Source organism: Chlorocebus sabaeus, chromosome 2, assembly GCF_047675955.1.
Source record: "Chlorocebus sabaeus isolate Y175 chromosome 2, mChlSab1.0.hap1, whole genome shotgun sequence".
Taxonomy (NCBI): Eukaryota; Metazoa; Chordata; class Mammalia; order Primates; family Cercopithecidae; genus Chlorocebus; species Chlorocebus sabaeus.
Window position 1 is genome coordinate 36,786,738 of NC_132905.1, and position 21,248 is coordinate 36,807,985.

The window sequence follows — 21,248 nt, forward strand, 5'->3', positions numbered from 1 at the left end:
TTCTCTGGATTTGAGAGCCACTGTAGGTAGCTCAGGGTACCCCAGCGAAGAGGGAGTGCAACCGCAAGGACCTCTGGGCTCCCTGCCAGCCCACAGCTGCGGATGCTGGGCCTGCAACTTGGAGAAAGGGGTGGGCAGGTGAACAAAACTTCCTACTCCTGACAAATTTCTGAGCTGCTGGGAATGGAAATTTCATAGCCTGAGGCTGAGTCATGGAGTGGCTCCAAAGCGGCTAGAGGCTGAGCTCTGAGCCTGGCTGGGGCTGTGGGCGGCTCTGGGGCTTTGAGAGTGTGCGGGGCAGGAGGCAACATTGACCCTTCTCGCGCTGCAGAGAGACAAAAGGACCACCACCACAATTTTATTCTTAAATAAAGCTCAGTCTAAGGCCAAGGTAGGCGTACAGGTGGGTGAAAGGGGAGGAAGTACAGATCCTGGGCACCTCCACTGTAGGTGAGTGGGCCAGCCCAGAGGAGGCAGGGCAGCCGACGAAGGCAAGCAGGTACACAGGGCAAGAGGGGACGATGGAACCACTGGAGTCATTCTGCATGTGCTGGGAAGGGGCAGAAAGAACCTGGACCCCACGTTCTCTGTGGGTGGTGCCGGAAAGCTCAGCATGGTCCTGAGCCCTAAGAGTCCCCTGCCCGGACTCCCCCTGCCCAGCTTAGTGCAGCATCAACCAGGCAGTGATGGTTGCCTGCTGTCAGTAAGTCTCCCAACAAGATCTCAGGTTGTGTAGCGGCAAGGAGAGCCACGTGCCTGCCACCCACGCTTTCCATACACAGCCACGCTCAGGCCTCCGGGCACTGCAGGCCTGCAGGGTCCTCCCCACTTGGCATCTGAGTCCTCTCCAGGTGCAAGTTGGGCTCCTGAGCATTGCAGGTGCTGGCCCCCCGGGGCTCCAGGATGCCGGGCTGCTGACTGGAGGAAAATGGGAAGAGGGCAGAGGTCTTCATGCTTCCTTCCCTCAGCCAGGCTCAGTGCTGGTGCTCAGGCTCTGACTTCCCCAGGAATCCCCTAGACCACAGGACAATCAGGAGCCAATCATTTGAGCTCAGATTTGAGCAAAGATCCTTCTCCACAGTCCTCACATTGCTATCTAAGGAACAGAGGCTGTGCAGAGAGGAGGCAGCCAAGAGCCCTGTGAGGACTCGCTGTAGCCCAGAGCAGCATTCAGTGAGTTAGGCAGGGCACAAGCAGCACGGTGCCAAAGCCCAACACACAGGCACGGATACAAGGCCTCTGATTCTTGACCCTCAACTTCAGAGCTATTCTCTGGTCTAAATTTTCTATAATCTTCCTTTTATAATGGGGAAAATTATAACCGCAAAGCAAACCCATACTCTTTGAGCCCACTGTCCCCTCAGCAACCCAGGTCCCTGTGCCCGGGAATGGCAAACCGCTAAAGGGACACAGCTTTGCCTCTGGAACTTCCAAAGGCGGCTGGAGAAAAGCAGAAGTTTGCAGTAGAATTACCCATAGGATATACAGCACTGGGAGGCAATTCAGGCCATCAATTTCAGTCCCCTTCTGGGAGAAACTGGCACCTTGACCTACTTTTTGGAGCCAACTGGCACAACAAAAAACCCTCTCACCATTAGCAGCAGCCCCTCCATGGGTCCAGTGCTCAGGGTCGAAGTACCACATGCCCTCTTGGGCTCGGAAGCCTTGTCCAATGAACAGGGAGGGTTAGCATCTTGCCCAAGGCCACACCAGCCAGGCGGTGGGGTGGAGCCTGTATCCTCTGACAGGCAGGTAGGCGAGTCTGGGCAGCAACCTGCATAGGGCCCAGGGCAGTACAGAGAAGGCTGGGGGTTGGTCCGTTCCACACGCTGCCCTTGTCACTACTGCCAAGGCCTCACCCTCAGGCTTGGGCTCTGCACTCAGGCCCAGGTAGGTACTCATGGCTCTCTGGGCTGGCGCCCATGTCCTGCCAGTGCAGGGCAGTCAGGAGCACAGCGTCCCTACAAGAAGCAGCTGGGGACCAACAGGCTTTTGAGGAGCTGGCCCAGGGGCAGCACATACATCTGAGAGGTGTGTGGAAGAGATCCAAGGTCTGCGAGCGTCTGGGGTGTCTGTGAGTGCTCTCAAATGTGTGGCCACCTGTGAGCGTGTGTGCCCCTCTGTGTGGGTCTGTGTGAGTCTGTACATCCTGTACAACAGGGAGGCGGCTTACCCTGCATGATCATGGGAACAGTCCTGGAGGGGGAGAGAGGCACTCCCTCACACCCGTCTGCCAAGGAAATGGAAGGCTCCCAAATCACTGTGACTCTTGGCCCCACTGAGGCCCCCCCCCGAGCAGCTTCAGCAGCTGCCACCGGTTGCATGCTTAGATGTGAGCCACTGCTGCCAGACGAAGCCCTTGGGTGGGAAGAGAATGTCTCACCTCAGTATCCGTGGCAGCTCAGGGCTCTTGTAAATGTATTTGTGCCTGTAGCCAAGGTCTGAATGAAAGGGCACAAACTGAACTTTGAAGTCTCGGAAGCTTCGAGCTGGTGCAGCGATGCTATAGAGCTGGGGAGAGAAAGGGGTCAGAGACTGAGGCAGTGGCCTGGCATGGGGGTCCCAGCCTGAGGAACATCAGCTTGGCAGCCTCCCCTTCAATAGAAACCAGTCCAGAGTCCACATACACTGCTTGTTGCCACAGCCAGTCACAACCAGGAGGCCCAGGGGTGGGCTGGCAGGAGCCAGGCCCCAGGCTTGGCTCCTTGGCACACACACCACTCAAGATACTGTCCTCACACCTTCCAGACTGCCCTTCCTCTGGGGAGTGGCTAGGTGGATGGGCCAGACCAGGTGCCTGGGAGGCTCTGATGGCAGGGATGGCACAGTCTTCGGGAGCTAGGACAAAGGGTATGTGCCTCAGGCTTAGCTAAGATGGGCTTGATGCGCCCATCTCAGCCCCCTCCCTCCCATGTCGGCAAGGGTGGGTGGGCCTGAGCTATACGCTGCTGGGCGGCTCTGCATCCTGCCCCTTCCCTGTATGGCTCTGTCATCTGTGTGCCTTATGGAGCCTCACTGCATGGGGGCTGTCAGAGCAGGAAGTGCTCCCAGCCCTGGGCTGAATCCGTGGACGAGGCCTGCACACACCCAACTAGTTTACCCTGCCCTGCCATTACCAAGACCCAGGCTGCGTTCTCTTACCCTACTCTGAGCCACAAATCCAATCCAACTTGCTGACAGTCAAAGCAAATTCAGCAAAAGCAAACACTGAGGCCCCACAGACAACATGGTCTGGTTCTGACATCAGTACAATTCCAAAGGCAAGGAAACAGGCTAGAAGTTTCTGTATCAATTTTGACTGTGACCCCTGCAATGGGCTTGGGAGATCCTCATAAGGGGTTCTTTGCCTTCAGCCCATAACTGATGAGCCCTTCCAGCCGAGTGCCAGGTTGGCCTGGGCTCTGATAACACAGGCAGCCTGCCCTGAGAACCCCCGTGTGAGGACTGGGAACTATCTGCTTATTTTTCATAGTTCTTGGAGACAGCATCAGTGGGCCTCTGCCCAACCTTGACACCAGACCTCCCATGTCCTTCCGAAGCAGCCTGGAGGTGACGCAGGGAGGATGAGGTGGCCTCCTGAGCCTGACGTGGCTGGTGCACGGCCCATGATGCAGCATGCAGGGGCTGCCTTCCCGCCTGCCTACTCCCAGCCTGGCCCACCCACACTGGCTGAGTGTGCAAGATGCCAGCTACACTAGAGGCAGAGGCCAGGACCCACCTTTCTGCCAAGCTGGAAGGGCACCACCGGGTCGTCCTCAGCGTGCAGGATGAATAGGGGACAGGAGATGTGCTTCACACTGTGGGAGGGAAAAGGGGCTAGGCCAAGACCAGGGAAAGGACAGAGTTGCCCAGACCCTCTGTCCGTGGCAGGGATCTGGGTTCAGGGTGTGTTTCACGGAACAGTCCGATTTCTGCTGGATTTCTTTTTACTAGACAACCGCAAGTTAACTCTTCATTGTCTCTATGAACATCTATTCCAGCTAGATGACAGGTGTCAATCACAGCTATATAACTGGCCCCGGGAATGTCTTCTGAAAATTGAAAATGATTGTTTTTCCACCAGATATATTCTTTAAAAGTCACAAAACAATATTTTTAAGCTGAATAATTCAGGTGGGCCAAGAAACTTAGTGTAAATGAATGTTACTAGGAATCTGCTGGTAAAAAGTGTCAATGTCCTCTAATTTATCTTTGTGTAAGTGACATTTATGGTCACTCCAACTCTGAACATTTAGAAGTGATTTAGGATTTTCAGTAGGTTTGATAGATCCAAATCCTTCAGCAAACCACATAATAGAAGCATGGGCTGCCAGGACCGGCGGAGCCTGGGCTGTCCTGTGTGGCCCTCACTGAGGTGGCACCTGACCCAAGTCTCCTTTATCCCCAACAGGGCTGTGGGCTCCGTGAGGGCAGCGCTGGCGCACTCCTAGCACCTGGAGCAGGACCTGGTGGGGAGCCCCCTCCCTGTCTCTGCTGCTGGCAGGAGGCACACACCCTTGCTTCCCAGTAAGGCTTTTCTGATGTGCGAAAATGATGAGGCTCTGGTCAGAGCCTCCCTCTGACCAGAGGCTGTGAAGGAAGCGGCAGTACTTGGGATTTCCCGGACCACGGCCCACCTGAGCTCGGGAAAGCCCCTCCTGCCCTCAGAGCTGTGCCCCTGACTTCCAGTGAGCTGAGGGTGGGGGTCTCACCCAGGGTCAAATTTGCTTTGTTTATTTTTTTTGAGACAAGTCTTGCTCTTTTGCCAGGCTGGATGGAGTGCAGTGGTACAATCTCATCTCACTGCAACCTCTGCCTCCTGCTTCAGCCTCCTGCTTTGGCCTCCCGAGTAGCTGGGACTACAGGCGTGCACCACCACGCCCGGCTAATTGTTTTGTATTTTAGTAGAGACAGGGATTCACCATATTGGCCGGGATGGTCTCAAACTCCTGACCTCGTGATCTGCCTGCCTCAGTCTCCCAAAATGTTGGGATTACCGTGGTAAGCCACCACACCCAGCTGAAACCTTGTTTTTAAAGAAGGAATCCAGTTCATTCAGATAATTCTTTTTCTTTTCTTTTCTTTTTTTTTTTTTTGAGACGGAGTTTCGCTCTTATTGCCCAGGCTGGAGTGCTATGGCATGATCTTGGCTCACAGCAACCTCTGCCTCCCGGGTTCGAGTGATTCTCCTGCCTCAGCCTCCCAAGTAGCTGGGATTACAGGCATGTGCCACCACGCCCAACTAATTTTGTATTTTCAGTTGAGGTAGGGTTCACCATGTTAGGGTGATCTCGAACTCCTGACCTCAGGTGATCCACCCGTGTCAGCCTCTCAAAGTGCTGGGATTACAGGCATGAGCCACCGCGCCCAGCCCGGATAATTCTTTTTCAAGTTCCAAAACAGTAATATTTACAAACAAGCATGGTTTGTTGCTTAAAATATTTGCTCAACTTTTAATTTGTTCTATTTTTATTTTTAGAACCAAAACATACTTGAGGGGAAAAAAATACTCCATTTTTTTTTTTTAATATTCTGTTTCAAATTAAATTAAATATTTATAGGGTGTTTTACTTTCCCTCTTTTTTTTTTTTGAGACAGAGTCTCGCTCTGTGGCTCAGGCTGAAGTGCAGTGGCGCCATCTCGGCTTACTGCAACCTCTGCCTCCCGGGTTCAAGTGATTCTCCTGCCTCAGCCTCCTGATTAGCTGGGACTACAGGCGCAAGACACCACACCCGGCTAATTTTTGTATTTTTAGTAGAGACAGGGTTTCACTGTGTTAGCCAGGATGGTCTCGATCTCCTGACCTGGTGATCCACCCACCTCAGCCTCCCAAAGTGCTGGGATTACAGGCGTGAGCCACCGCGCCCAGCCTACTTTCCCTCTTTTTTAAAGAAATCAAAATCCATGATATAAAAATGTCACAAAGACAATGTCAATACAATCTGAAAAAGGTTTAAAAAAAGAACCCTTAATTAGAATAGTTAACTTTTGGTTTACCTAATAGATTTTTAACAATAAACTTTGTAATATTTTTCTATAACCAAACACAAATCAAATGGCTGAGGCAAAGTCATTTTCTGAATAAGTTAGTATCAGCCGGGCACAGTGGCTCACGCCTGTAATCCCAGCACTTTGGGAGGCCAAGGTGGGGAGATCACCTGAGATCAGGAGTTCGAGATCAGCCTGGCCAACATGGTGAAACCCTGTCTCTACAAAAATACAAAAAATTAGTGGGGCACGATGGTGGGTGCCTGTAATCCCAGCTACTTGGGAGGGAGAATCACTTGAATCTGGGAGGCAGAGCTTGCAGTGAGCCGAGATCACGCCATTGCACTACAGTCTGGGTGACACAGCAAGACTCTGTCAAGAAAGAAAAGAAAGAAAAGGAAGAAGGAAGGAAGGAAAGGAAGGGAAGGAAGGGAGGGAGGGAGGGAGGGAAGGAAAGAGGGAGAGGGAGAGGGAGAGAAAGAGGGAAAGAAAAGAAAGAAAAGAAAGAAAGATAAACCAGTTAATATTACTGTTTTAATACGTGTTTTGGCTGTCACAAACCATTTTGAAATAAAACAACTATATGGGGCTGGGCGCGGTGGCTCACACCTGTAATCCCAGCACTTTGGGAGGCCGAGATGGGCGGATCACCAGGTCAGGAGATCGAGACCGTCCTGGCAAACACCGTGAAACCCTGTCTCTACTAAAAATACAAAAAAAAATTAGCCAGGCGTGGTGGTGGGCGCCTGTAGTCCCAGTTTCTCGGGAGGCTGAGGCAGGAGAATGGCGTGAACCTGGGAGGCAGTGGAGCTTGCAGTGAGTGGATTGCGCCACTGCACTCCAGCCTGGGCAACAGAGCGAGACTCTGTCTCAAACAAACAAACAAAAAAAACAGAAAAAACCATATGGACAAAAACTATATATTATTTTAATATTGCTTTACTTCTATGATCTTTTCAGATTTCTTATTTCTTTCTCTGTCAGCCAGGCTGGAGTACAGTGGTGCAATCACGGTTCTCTGCAGCCTTGACCTCCCCAGGCTCAGGTGATCCTCCTAACTCAGCCTCCCATGTAGCTGGAACCACAGGTACACGACGCCACCATACCTGGCCAATTTTTGGATTTTTTGTAGAGACAGGGTCCTACTCTTTTGCCCAGGCTGGTCTCAAACTCCTAGGCTCAAGCAATCTGCCTTCCTCAGCTTCCCAAAGTGCTGGGATTACAGGTGTGAACCACGGTCCCTGGCAGGCTTTCCCTTTTTAAACCTGTTTGCTAGAGAACGACCCTAAATACTCTGAATTCCATCCTATTTGATTACTGTGACTAAAGAGGCTCATCTAGGGGTTCTCAGAGTTTTACTAAATAGGAAAATTAGTTCCTATCCCATAGTACTCACTTTTCATCATTTGCAAATTTAATTCCACTGCTTGTAATAGGATCAAGGAAGAACCAGTCAAACCCAGGGAAGTATCGATGTATCTGGAGACAAGATGGAAACCATTTTCAGAAGCGTTGGTTAAGATATCCAGGCAAAGGTCAAGGGTGCAGACAGTTTAAAGTTCAGGAATTACTACAAGGTAGTAATCCATAACTACCCTACCTAAGGGAGCAGGGGTGACATTGCCAAGGGGCCACCAGAGCTGTGTCCTGGCACCTTCTGCCCTGGCTGTGTCCTGGCTTTGCTGCTAGGGACAGAAGAATCACCTGCCAGGCCCCACAGACTGGCATGGCAGGGGCTGCCCTGCAAATGGTGTTCCCGCACCTCCCAGCCAGGCCGGAATCCAGCCCAGAAACCAGTCTTCCCGCAGATACCAGGGCCGCCGCCCCTGAGAAAATGGGGTCTATGGACAGTTTCCTCACACAATTTAAGAAAAGCAGCACCAAAAAGTAAGATAAGATAAAAAGCTCTTCTGGTCGGTAACAGAACAGCATGAGGCCAGGATGGGCTAACACAGGCCCAAGAATCCATGGCCAGTGGGGAGCACGGGGATCACAAACCAGTGAGGAGGAGGGGAAAATAACTGGCTAGGTTTTAAGAAAAGGTCCAAGGTTCCATTCCCAGCTGGGGAGGGCACAGGTTGGGTGGGGTCTGGCTTACCCAGAATTCCCACTGGGGTTCACCCAGGCATTTCCCCAAGATACAACTGGGAGGCCAGACTCCCTGGTTCACAGAGTTCAGCCCCCCAAGCACTGTCCTCATACATAGAGAGGGGGGCACCCCCAGTTCCACTCCTGAGCGGGAAGGCAGGGCTGTCAATACAACGCAGTCAATGATACCATGTGGACCCGGCCTCCACTGGGTCTCGCTGCCCTCACATGACACAACTATGGCCTGTCATTTTACCTGGCTGCAGGTTATAAACTTCTCAGGCAGTTCTGTGGCCAAAACTAGTATTAATTTTTAACGAAATCTGTATTCATTAGCATATAACCTATCCTATTAGTTATTTCTATAATTATCTTAATAATGAGTTATTTCTATAATTATCTTAATAATGAGAAGTCAATTTTTAATAAAATATGTACTTGCCACTGAAAATGGATGGCTCTTAGCTTCTTCGCGGATATTAGTGAATGGAGATTCCAATATAAGGGCATCTGGAGGCGTCTCTAGATAAACAAATGAAACTGAGAGGTGGGCAGGAAGCCAGCGACATACACGTGGCCTGTGGGGCTCTGAGGGGCCCCCAGAAAGCACAGGGAGACCACAGTGCCTCCCCCTAGGCATCCACCTTGGCAGGCGTCAGATGGCTCCAGGGGCGCCCGCGGCGGGCCGGAGATGGCTCTGGTCACTCCTAACAAGCAGACTTGCTGATGCGGCCTCTCTGGGGCCAGGCCTGTGTGAGGCTCCCCAGCTCCTCAGGTGTATCATGGGAAGGGCAGCCTGATCAGCCCCAGGCCCCCCAGAATGCCCAGCTCATGCTGCTCCATGAGGATGCTGAGCACTTGCAGCAGAGCTGGGACTGGGGAGCACCCTGAATGCTCACGGCCACGGATGGGGCCCAACAAGGCACTCACCTCGCTCACAGAGACGCCGCACCAGATTTGTCGCCACACTAGGAAAAAAGAAAAACAGTGTAGTTATGATAAAATTGTCTGACATGATATGGGCCTTATGTTGGAAAGTGCTCAGAGGAGCCACGGGGTCTGTGAAGCTACTGGAGTTGGAGGACAGAGTGGGGGAAATGGAGATCCCTCTAGCACTGGGGGTGACCTGACTGCCCTACCACAGCTGACCCCTGCAATGAGGGTTGTATCCACAGCCAGTCTCCTTGTCCCCAAGGTGTGTCCTGCTGCCTCTCACTGCCCATACCCTCCCATTGGCAGGGCCGCCCGTCGGCTGGGGGTGGCCAGCATCTGCCTGCACCTCTCCTGGAGCCCACCACACCCAGGGCCTCTCGCCATCCCAGGACCACACCTGGCGAACCATGCAGACGGCCAAAAGGATGGCCAGTGCCCCCCACCCACTCCTCTCCTGGACGCTTCCCAGCCTGCAAGAGGCCATTCAGGCGCTGGGAGAAAGGGCTGCCCCGAAAGGAAAGGCAGCAGAAAGGGAATGGCAGTGAAGGTCTGGGGATTGGGGCCGAGAGCAACGGTTCCCGCAGAGACTGTGGACCTCGCATCAGCAGAGCTGACTCAGGCTGCCCACAAAGGGCGTGTGGAAGTACCTCCTGTCCTGGCCTATGTGAGAAGCAAACCACCCACTGTGCCCTCCCCCAGCTCTGAAGACGCTTCTTCCTCAGGGCCAAGTCTCCCTGCGGAGACGCCTCGACCTCCACGGCCTATTTCTGTCCTGAACCACTTTCTGGACGAGGAGCTCAAATCCTTTGGAGTATCTTTGGAACTTCCCCTCCTGCCTCTGCCATGGGGACGGGAGCGAGGCTGGTTGGGACTAATGGTGCCACAGGGTTTTCAGGGATGGTGGGCTTTCTAGATCCAGGCATGAGAGTCACCAGGAATACTGGCTCCCACTAAAGGCTGCCTCCTGCTGGGGTCCCTTACCCAGTGCCCAGAGAGTGGCCCCAGATGTACACAGGGTTGTCACCACTTCTTGCTTTGATCCAGTCAAAAACGTGGAGTGCATCATAGGTCATGCCCCGCTCAGATGGCGTTCCCACCGAGTCACCCCAACCTGGGAGGGAGAAACGGCAGCACGGGGAGGTCAAAGGCAGTTCACAAAACCTGGACAAACATACTTCCCCAGGTTCAGGAGGGGACAGGGAGGGGCCAGCTCAGCCCACCCTTCCAGAGTCCACAGACCCATCCAGGCCACTGGGCAGAGCAAGCAGTGGAGAGAATGGGCACAGCCCCACATCCCCACCACCCCTGGGGAAGGCAGCCCAGCAGCAACCCTGCCCTGCCCCTGCTGACTGCACAAACCAGATGTCCCCTCACAGGGTCACTAAGTTGGTGAGCTGCAAATTTGAATGGCAACTAACAGCAAGCTGAGTCAACAGATCAGAGCCTCAGAGCTGGCACCGGCATCCTCAGGCCAGGGCTGCGGCTTGCCTCACCCTCTTGCGTGGGGGGATGAGCTCACCTCCCTCTCTTAACAGACAGGTTAGTGAGGTAGTGGAAGCCTTTGCCACCACCATCCTCAGCTCTACACTTCTCCCTGCTCCCCCAGCAGCATCCACGTGTCCCGCTCTGGCCCCGACGAGCATCAGTGCAGCTGGTGTGGTCAGATGAGCAGCCCCCAGGCCGCTGGCTGGACACCAACCTCCTCAACGCCGAAGGCTTGGTCAGGGGCAGGATAGGGAGTGGAGTCCGGAGGCTCCCAGAACAGGGAGGGCATTTCTGGGTGCAAGGCAACTCTGACCCAGGAAGGGGAAAGGGGCTGTTTTCCCTTAGGGTCTAATTAGCATCTTGCTTGCATAACGGAAAACACTACCATCTCTGCCCCCAAAATTACAATCTCCCCCCCAGTCTCCAGCAAAGATGGAGTGCAATTATCTTTCCAGCAGTCCAGCAGTGAGTCATCATCAGATGATCTGAAAGCACCACAAAGGTCAGAAAGAGCAGGTTGTGCAGTGTAAGCAAACCCCACAGTTAGTGCAGGACTTGCTGTTTCCCAACTCAGACACTAGAGGAGGGAGGAGGCCATGCAGAGGGCCAGGGCTAGGCTGGGAGGCAGGGGTATGGGAATATGAGACAGAAAGAAAAGAACAGAGATAGGGACAGGAGACAGAGACAGACAGGAAGACTGAGAGACAGGGACAGAGAGGCACAGAGACAAGCAAGACTGAGAGACAGGGACAGAGAGGCACAGAGACAAGCAGAAGACTAACAGGGATAGAGAGACAGGCACAGAGACAGGGACAGGAGGCAGACGGATGTAGACAAAGAGGCAGATGCGGTGAGAGAGACAGAGGGACAGTCGGAGACGGAGCTGGCAGTCTTGGTGCCAGTTAGAAACGTGGAGATTCCACGAGAACTGAAACAGAAAGTGCTGCGTGGGATTTCATTTCCTGACAGAAGTGTGGGGAGATGAATGTGAAGAAGTCACCCCTTCTCCCTCTCCTAAGGTCTCTAGCATGCAGCAGAAGAGAACCCGTGTCAGCACGGAGAGAAGGAGAGGGCACACCACTTCCCACTCCTCATTCTGGAGTTTCTCCCAGCCCACAACTGTCATCCTGATGGAACTTTCTTCCCTGTGGGTGGCAGCATGGCGGCCCCCACAAGTGTCCACGACCCTGGCACTTATGAACATGTTGGGTCACATGGCTGGGGAATGAAGGGTATGGAAGGAATGAAAGCTTTTAACTGCTGGCCTTGAGAAGGGGGTGATCCTGGACAAGCTGGGTGGGCCCAAAATAACCACAAGGGTCCTCATCAGACAAAAAGGGAGGAGTCAGGGTCAGAGCCAGAAGACCTGGGACTCAATCACGGAAGAGGTGTGAGCCAAGGAACACAGGCGGCTGGAAAGGGCAGCCAGGCATTCTCCCTGAGAGCCTTGCTCCTGCCCTGATTCCAGCCTGGGGGCTGCAGATTCTGAATTTCTGACCTCCAGAACTGCAAGACGCTACATGTGTGCTGGTTTAAAGCACTGTTTGTGCTAACATGTTACAGCAGCAAGAGAGAATTAACACAACCCCCACATCCGGGTGACAGCCTCTCTCCTTGGTCCCCCTCATATCTCCTCTTGGTCTGAGGATAGACATGTCGCCTGTCCCCCTGGAAGGTGAAGGCAGCCAGCCATGCTGCCATCAACTCTTTGATCTCTCCAGCTGAGGACTACATGGTGGAATACACTTTTTGAAATTTTTGAGACAGGCTCTCGCTCTGTCACCCAGGCTGGAGCGCAGTGGCATGATCTTGGCTCACTGCAACCTCCGCCTCCTGGGCTCAAGTCTTCCTCCCACCTCAGCCTCCCGAGTAGCTGGGATTACAGGCGTCTGCCACCACACTCAGCTACTTTTTTTGTATTTTTAGTAGAGGTAGAGTTTTGCCATGTTGCCCAGGCTGATCTCAAGCTCCTGATTTCAAGTAATCTGCCCGCCTCAGCCTCCCAAAGTGCTGGGATTACAGGCGTGAGCCACCATGCCCAGCCAGAATACACTTTAAAACAGTCTCTCAGCCAGGTGCAGTGGCTCACTCACACCTGTAATCCCAACACTTTGGGAGGCCAAGGTGGGCAGACTGACTGAACCCAGTAGTTCGAGACCAGACTGGGCAACATGGCGAAACCCTCTCTTAAAAAAAATAAAACAACATTAGCCAGGTGTAGTGGTGAGTGCCTGTGGTCCCAGCTACTAGGGAGGCTGAGTTGGGAAGATCACTTGAACCCAGGAAGCAGAGGTTGCAGTAAGCGGAGATCACACCACTGCACTCCAGCTGGGTGACAGAGTGAAGCAAAACCAAAACCAAAACCAAAACAAACCAGTCGTTCACTGTTAACACCAAGTTATTTCTGTTGCCCATTAAGCCATAGTGTCCTTGGTATATATCAAACTGTGGATTCCTAATATGTTCAGTGGCGAGCCCTGGTTCATTCAAAAAAGCAGCAATGCTGAGGTGCAGAAGAATCTATCTTCTAACAGTTCTTTTTTTTTTTTTTTTTTTTTTGACATGGACTCTTGCTCTGTCGCCAAGACTGGACTACAGTGGTGCAATCTTGGCTCACTGCAAGCTCCGCCTCCCAGGTTCAAGTGCTTCTCCTGCCTCAGCCTCCCCAATAGCTGGGACTACAGGTGCGAGCCACCATGGCCAGTTAATTTTTGTATTTTCAGTAGAGATGGGGTTTCATGTTGGCCAGGCTGGTCAAAAACTCCTGACCTCAAGTGATCCTCCTGCCTCAGCCTCCCAAAGTGCTGGGATTACAGGTGTGAACCGCCGTGCTCAGCCTCTCTTAACAGTTCTTACTGTCTTCATAACTTTAACAAGACAAGCTTTGATGAGCATAAACCGTGTCTGACGTCCAGCTGCAGAGACAGTCTGAGTCCAAAAAAGACAGGATCTTCTAATTTAAAATGTTGCAGGTTGGGTGCAGTGACTCACGCCTGTAATTCCAACACTCTGGAAGGCTGAGGCAGGAGGATCGCTTGAGGCCAGGAGTCTGAGACTAGCCTAGGCAACATAGCAATACCCCATTTCTACTAAAAACAAACAAAAAAAGTAGCGGGTGTGGTGTCGCATTCCCGTAGTCCCAGCTACTTGAGAGGCTAAGGCAGAAGGATCCCTTGAGCAAAGGAGTTCAAGGCTGCAGGGAGCTATGATCATGCTACTGCACTCCAGGTTGGGTGACAAAGTGAGAGCCTATCTCAAAAAAAAAAAAAAAAAAAAGTTGCTGACAGGGCATCTGCTGGGGGCTCCAGGTGCTGAGCCTTCCCTACCAGAAGGGGCTCTCCCAGCAGCTCCATCAGGGGCTTTGTCAGGACCCAGGACACCATCACAGCACAGTCAAAGCAGGCGCTGGCCTTGCTCTGAGCCTCTTCAAGTGAGGCCTGCCCATGGGATACTGCCAGCAAGCAGTGGAAATGTGCTCAGATGCTCTTGCAAAAGAAATCTCACCTCTGTAGTCAAAGGTGACCACATGGTAACCAAGGCAACTCAGCACCTGTAAAGTGAAAAATAAACATCTTTGGCAACAAATCCAAGCGTCTGTGTTGAGGGCAGCTTGCCGCTTACTAAACTCATCCGACTTTCCCTCCCGTGCCTTGTGCGTAGCGGCAGCTTCATAAAGACTGTGACATGCTGCTGACTCCCGGCTGGGTTTTATGAAACCCAGATGCCAACTGCCACTTCTGGACCTGCTGACATCCCTGCCTGGGAGCACAGGAAGGCTATCCCTTCTTGCTGCTTAGACGCTAGGGAAGCATCCCCCTTCCTCCTGCTTAGAATCAGAGGGCCAGGCACAGACTCCCGCAGGTCCCAGGTCCCAGGCCCCAGCTCCACACGTGCTGCAGGGCAGCCTCTGGGGCAGCCTCCTCTGGGGACAGACAGCTCTCGGTGCTGCAGTGTGATGGCGGACCCCCAGGAGGAGGGCTATACTGTGTAGAGACCGCATCTGGGGACTCTTGCTGCAACCCAGTATTTCTTGGATTTTAAGCTCTTGTCCATTTTTTTCTGTTATCTTTTTTTCAATCCCTACAGACTAGCTGACCTCTCTCATTTAGATCACTCCTCAACGCTCCTGTGCCCTGGCTGGGGTGTGCCCAGAGCAACATGGGAGGCTGCCGCACCATCACATCACCCAGAATCACAGCTCCCCTACTTTAGGGAGGGAGTCGGGTGCTTCCCCAGGGCAGCCTGCGCTTCCCTGCCAGCTCCTAGCCACCACAGAGTCTATACCCAGAGCCAACCTGCTCCAGCCCTGTTGACCTCAGCAGGGTGAATCATTTCTTTTAACAGAAACCTGAAGAAAGAACCAATCACTTCTCAAACTCTCCCCACTTTTCCTGACTTAATGCAATTTACTCCAGGGGTAAAATCCTCCAATAGCTCAGAGCTGGGTGTGCCCCGCCTCTATCTGTGCCCCTGCCTCTGTCTGTATCCCCTTCTGTCCTGTGGGCCAGTGCAGATGGCCCTTTGAGGGGAGGAGAGTGAGGCTGTTCCAACAGTAGCTCTTCGGCTCCAAGACCCAGACAACCAGATGAAGAACAAAATTAAGCAGCCAAGCACAAGTGAAGGTCTGCACGCCCTGCCCTAGACACCCCCTGGACGTGGGGAGATCTGCAGGTGCTCCCATTGTGTGCCTGGAAGCTGATTCAAATCCCGCCTGCACCCCATGCTGGGGTGAGCCTGCGATCTGGCAGTCAGTGTAGCACCTGGGGCACCTGGTTTCTTTTTTCTTTATTTTTTTTGAGACAGAGTCTCGCTCTGTCAGCCAGGCTGGAGTGCAGTGGCGCCATCTTGGCTCACTGCAACCTCCGCCTCCCTGGTTCAAGCAATTCTCTGCCTCAACCTCCTGAATAGCTGGGATTACAGGCGCCTGCCACCACACCTGGCTAATTTTTTATTTTTAGTAGAGATGGGATTTCACCATCTTGGCCAGGCTGGTCTTGAACTCCTGACCTTGTGATCCACCTACCTTGGCCTCCCAAAGTGCTGGGATTACAGACATGAGCCACTGCACCCGGCCCTCTCTTTTCATTTTACATACAAGTAATGTAACATTGAAAAACACTTTCCAATGCCATTTATGTAGTGTGCCAATATCTGTACTTGGTCTACCAAGCCCATACATTCTGATTTTGGGGCCCAGGCCTAGAGGCAGTGTGATGGGCAGTCACAGCAGAGGCAGCTAAGGCCCTACCTTCCAGCACACCCATCCAAAGGCAGTGTTAAAAAGGCCAACAGAAGGTCAGACATGGTGGCTCACACTTGTCATCCCAATACTTTGGGAGGCCAAGGTGGGAGGCCCAGGAGTTCGAGACCAGCCTGGGCAACATAGGGAGACCTCATTTCTACAAAAGAAACAACAAAAATTAGCTGGGTGTGGTGGCAGCATGCACCTGCACTTTTAGGAGGCTGAAGTGGGAGGATAGTTTGATCCCAGGAGGTTGAGGCTACAGTGAGCTGTGACCGCACCACTGCACTCCAGCCTGGGCAACAGAGCAGGAGGACCCTGTCTCACACACAGAAACAGCCCAGCAATAGTTAACTCTCAAGCTGTGAGTCTGGTGACTCCCTTCACTTCCTGCCCTGGAAAGAACAGCCCAGGGAACAGGTGTGGGTGCCACCTGCACTCACCTTGTAAAGCTCCACGCGGTGGTCACCTCCTCTGGAGAAGGAAACAGGACATGGTGTGAGCACATCTTCTCAGAGTTGGGCCCCAGGTCAACTTGTCCTCCATACCCCAAACCAGGGAGAGGCCAATGAAAGAGGGCAACCTCCTCCTTGGGTCCCCCTAAGTGGCCCCACACTCGCCTCTGGCGTTGCTGTGCCAAGGGGGAGATAGTCTCAGCACTCTGGGGAGATTTCTTAATGACTGCTTCTATTTTTCAGTAGGTAATGCACACCTATAGTCCCAAACTAGAAAGACACTAAAGGAAACACAGCAAGCCCTCATCCACCACACCCCAGCCCCTCGCAGCTTCCTCGTGCCAGGGACACCCTGTGTGGACAGAGGCTGTGCTCCAACAGGGCCTGTGTGGACACCTTCTGCCCTCACTTCTTGCTCCACACATCTCAGCCGACCTTCAGAACTCTGCTTAGCTGCGCTGCCCTGGCCTCTCGTGGTCATCTCGGCTGTTTCCCACCTGGCACTAACTTCTATTTCTGCCGCGGCCACCCTGCCTTACAGCCCTTCACATGTGTGTGCTCCATGCATGGGATATGCTCCAAGAATCTCCTCAGGGAGACCCTGAAGTGCAGGAACGGCTGCCTCCTGGCCCTCACAGTCAACTACAGCTTCACCGTGCATGCCACTACGGAGACTAAGTGGGCTCGGCATACACACCCCAATTTGTACTTCCTTGTCTGAGGCCTGTCTAGGCTCCCTTCCCGCTTTCTTTCCAGTTGTTGGCCAGCTGTTAACCTGGACCAACCCCACAGCAGGGACATGGGCCACCTGGGAGGAGGGCGGGTCCACACTCTCCACACTCCCTAGCTGTGCTCCTCCTTCCTCAGGAGCGGTTTCACCATTTCAGGTATGGGGGCAGGAGTGTTGCTGGTGGGAGACCAGGATGAGATGAAGGAGGAAGCCAATAACATGCAGAAACAAAAATGTAAAGGGTCAGGCCGGTGGCTCATGCCTGGAATCCCAGCACTTTGGGAGGCCGAGGTGGGTGGATGACTTAAGCTCAGGAGTTTGAGACCAGCCGGGTCAAACGGTAAAACCCGTCTCTACTAAAAATACAAAAATTAGCTGGGCATGGTGGTGGGTGCCTGTAATCCCAGCTACTCGGGAGGCTGAGGCAGAAGAGTCACTTGAACCCGGGAGGCTGAGGTTGCAGTGAGCCAGGACTGCGCCACTGCACTCCAGCCTGGGCGAGAGAGTGAGACTCTGTCTCAAAAATTAAAATAAAAAATAAAGGAAGGAGTTTCAAGACAAGGAGGAAACACTGCAAAGTATTTTCAGTGATCACTGTAAGAGTTCATAGTGGCTCTTTTCTAAGTTTCTAAAATTTCCTACATTAAGCAAAAAAGTAACGGTTGCTGGGAATCCAGGGGGTCTGGACCTCAGGGAGACCGGCGTGGTGGGTCCCGCAGACCAGCAAAACCCCACTGGGATGCACAGGACAAAAAGCAGGCAACACGGGGGTGGCGAGGCCCGCAGCCAGGCACTCTCTGCAGGAGTGGGAGGGGGCAGCAAACCTTGAAAGTCACAGCATCACTTTCTAATCTAAAGTTACAGGCAGGTTCTTTTTTTTTTAAACCATGTGATGGGCACTGCAGAACTGAACCTTATTCACAGGCAACCACAGTTCTCTCATTTATAAAAAGATGCTGCAGGAGCTGTTTGTAGCCGCTTGCTCTTTGAAAAGCAGAAGAGAAACCCGCTGCAGCTTGTCCCAGACAAAGAAGAAAGGAAACTGTGCAGCACATGCATGATTCAGTAGCTAGACACACCATCCCTGGCACAGAAACCACCTTATGGACGATGCTGCTGGGCTCTTTCAGCAATGCCCTCTGCAGGGCTCCACCATGCAGACACCCACCTAGGCCTGCTTTCGCCTCCAGAAGGGCCCAGCACGGCTCTCCTTGCTGGCTCTGCCTATAAAATGTTTGCCCCTAGCCCTGACACACCCTGGTGCCACAGTGGACCTCGGCCCTGGCCCTGCAGCAGCCCTGTCTCCGTGCTGGGTCTGCCTCTGCGCTGGCTCCTGGCTGCCTCTCTCACACACGAAGAGCTTGGTGGTTTTCAAACAATGTTTTGTTCAGAAAATGTATCCCCCCCACACCCACCCTGGGTTCTCCCACAGAGGCTCTTCTGAACAGCAGTCACATGGTGTGGAAGGAGCACCCTTTAAGGCAGGGAGGCCAACTCCAGGGCAGCCAGTGGAAAGGACAAGCCATTAGGCCCACTCAGGAAAAGCATCTGAGATAGCACTGGGCAGGGCTGATGAAACAAAGCACATGTACTTCACCAACAGCCCGTTAGTGAGCGGACAGCCCACACTGTAGGGCGGCCTGCAAGGACCCCAGCACCTGGTACATTCAGCCTCTCCCTCCTGCCCCTTCTCAGCACCCGCCACTTTTTTCCAGGAAGTATGCCTCCTCCTCCAGGGCTGCCCTGGCTCTGGCTTCACCTGTCTGCCACCTGGAGCTATCTTACAGGTAACAAAGATCTGCCTGCCACTTCAGGCTGCATGACAGATATGGGGAAAACCAGCTGCCAGTGAGCTGGAGCCACCCATTCCCAAGGGTACAGGGCTGCCACATTCAAGTGCCACCATGACCCCTCCTCAGAGGGACCCCAAAGCCCTCACTCTCCAAGAACCCTGCTCCCCAAATCACATAACAGCAGATGCTGTGCCCTTTGAGACTACAACAGCGAGAAAAAAACATGCCCCTCTGGCCGGGGAGCTCAGCCCCTGACCGAGACTCAGCCTCCTCCATCCCAACCCAGGCTGGAGTTCCAGATAGGGGATGGTCTGCACACAGCTTCCCACACTTGGTCCCTGCAGAACACAGCCCTGCTGGCCTCAGCCTGTGGGAACCCTGCTTCATGTAACGTTCACCTAAACTCGGCCTTCCCTGAACCCCTTAAGAACTCTGCCTTTCCCTTTGCTCTTGGGAGGTTCTCCCTCATTGCAGTAGATCAGTACTCCTGATTTTGTGGGGCCACAGGTTAGCTCCTGCTGGTTTCCAGCAGACTGGGCCAGGACATTCCCACCCCAAAAAGGAACCGTGCTCCACAGCGAAGATGGGCTCCCCTCCCTCACCTGGTACCTGCGTTCCCATGCAGGTACAGAATGATAGCGTGGCTGGAAGCCAAGGCATCCTCATACCACATCTGGTCTTTGCCTTGGGCGTTCTTCCACCAGACTGCGGGGACGGTATGCCTGGAGACAGAAGCAGAGGGGAGCGCAGGATCAGATGCTCCTTCCATCCTCATCCAGGCGACTGCATGTGGTATTACTTAATCAGCTCAAGTCCAGACAGTAGGGAGCTGCAGACCCTATCTAACTACAGGGGAACAGATGGGGGTGGGTGGTAGAAAACTAACCCCATCACTAGAATCAATAACCACGGAACTGCAGGCTGTGTGGATGGTGCTGACAGCTTCAGCAGGAGTGTTCCCTGATTGGCAGGCCGGCCTCCTCTGGGCCACAAAGGCTTGCAATGTGCCAGTTACCACCGACGCCTAGCAGAGAAGCAGCACGTAGTTCATCCTAAGTAATAACATTTTCCTCATATGTGCCCCACATCCCACTTAACCCCATGCTTAAACTGTCCACAGTTTAACTCACAATGGATTTTAAACAGTACATGCTGTCACATTTGCTAATTCAGCAACACCAATGTTTGTGAGCCAGACTAGAAACCGGGCCATCGCTGATGCCATTTCTAACGTCGAGTATGCACCAACATCCCGGCCTGCTCATGGTCCACGCCTGGCTGGGCACTCTGAAGCTGCTGGTCTAACTAGCCATACCCTCCCCTTCCGAGAGATACTAAGGTTAATTTTAACTCAGGCCAAATCGAATATTGTTAATCACTGGGGAGGGTCGAAATTAATCACTTTTCTGTAAAGCTTCTTCAGATTCATTCTGGATACCAGTGACAAGAATCTTTAAAAAAAATTTAATGGCCAACTTCTTATTTTCTAGATTTTAAGCTTCAGCATCTCATCGAACTTCTGTCTCTGATCCGTTCAAGAGGATCACATTTTGGGGTGGATCTAGTCACTATGATCATCACACCCATACGTTTATAAACTTGAGGGATAGGACAGCACATTTTGAAGGTGCTGGGAGCAGATGTGCTTCCAGTAGCCAGCCCACCCCAAACCTGGGTTCCTGACAAAGAGCCAGGGAACTCCTAGCCAGCAGAGAAACCCATTCCTGGGCCTCTCCTCTCAGCAGACAGGCGACGGCCAGGCATGGCCAGGCATGGCCCCCAGGCTTCACGCTAGGCCTTGAGGCCCTCCTTTCAGGAAGCTGGTGGCAGGGTCTGATGAAGTGATGGTGGGGGCAGTTGGTGAGCTGGGCCTGCTGCTGCCTGAGGGCCCACTGTCATTGTGACTGCCTAGGGCATGACAGTGGGCAGCAGCCACACCCACCAACACACAGCAACACACGGCATGGCACCGCCTTGAGACTTGCCACTAGCATCACTAAACAAAACCTTTTCTGGTAACTGATAATATATGCAGGTGTTGTTAGTACTTCTAGCATAAGTCTTACCACCATAAACACCCTCCTGCGATAGGACAGACTCATATTAACCAAGAAGAGGGCTGACCAAGTCCCACTCAGCAGCTCTGTGCAAAACAGGTCGCGCTTCAGACAGAAACCCAGAGTCCCACAGTCACACGTTGGTCAGTAAATGTTAGATTAAATCAATTCAGGAAGTGACAAAAGACTTTAATCCTAGCACCAACTACTAAGAACAAAAATCTCTCTTCTTGTTTTATGTTCTTTACCAAGGACCACTGTTAGAAATGCCTGAATGTTCTCTCATCCACACTGGGAAGCTACTCACAGCATTTCATTTAGAAGCTTCTCACATACACAATGGTTTTCTGAGACAGCGGAAAGGGACGTTATGGCTACTGAAAAATAAATTCAGCTAGATAAAGGGGCTGTGATTCAGGATCACTTCTCAGAGAAAAAGGGAAATGCCACAGTGAGGTTGATCGATTTTAATTCAGTTGTTCAGAAGCACCACTTGTG

The 21,248-nt window shown here is 52.8% G+C and overlaps 1 protein-coding gene across 1 annotated transcript in view; it reads right to left on the reverse strand.

The window, feature by feature from the left end:
• Positions 1-326: 326 nt before the first annotated feature.
• ABHD12 (abhydrolase domain containing 12, lysophospholipase) overlaps positions 327-21,248 on the reverse strand; it is a 34,387-nt gene continuing 13,465 nt past the window's right edge. Inside the window, exons 4-13 of the mRNA XM_073004762.1 lie at positions 19,296-19,415; positions 16,159-16,189; positions 13,978-14,023; positions 9,970-10,099; positions 8,986-9,023; positions 8,498-8,577; positions 7,364-7,446; positions 3,719-3,797; positions 2,384-2,511; positions 327-918 (exon numbers count right to left, since the gene is read on the reverse strand). Of these exons, the coding sequence (XP_072860863.1) occupies positions 789-918; positions 2,384-2,511; positions 3,719-3,797; positions 7,364-7,446; positions 8,498-8,577; positions 8,986-9,023; positions 9,970-10,099; positions 13,978-14,023; positions 16,159-16,189; positions 19,296-19,415 (865 nt within the window). The 3' untranslated portion in view covers positions 327-788. The remainder of the gene's footprint in view (positions 919-2,383; positions 2,512-3,718; positions 3,798-7,363; positions 7,447-8,497; positions 8,578-8,985; positions 9,024-9,969; positions 10,100-13,977; positions 14,024-16,158; positions 16,190-19,295; positions 19,416-21,248) is intronic.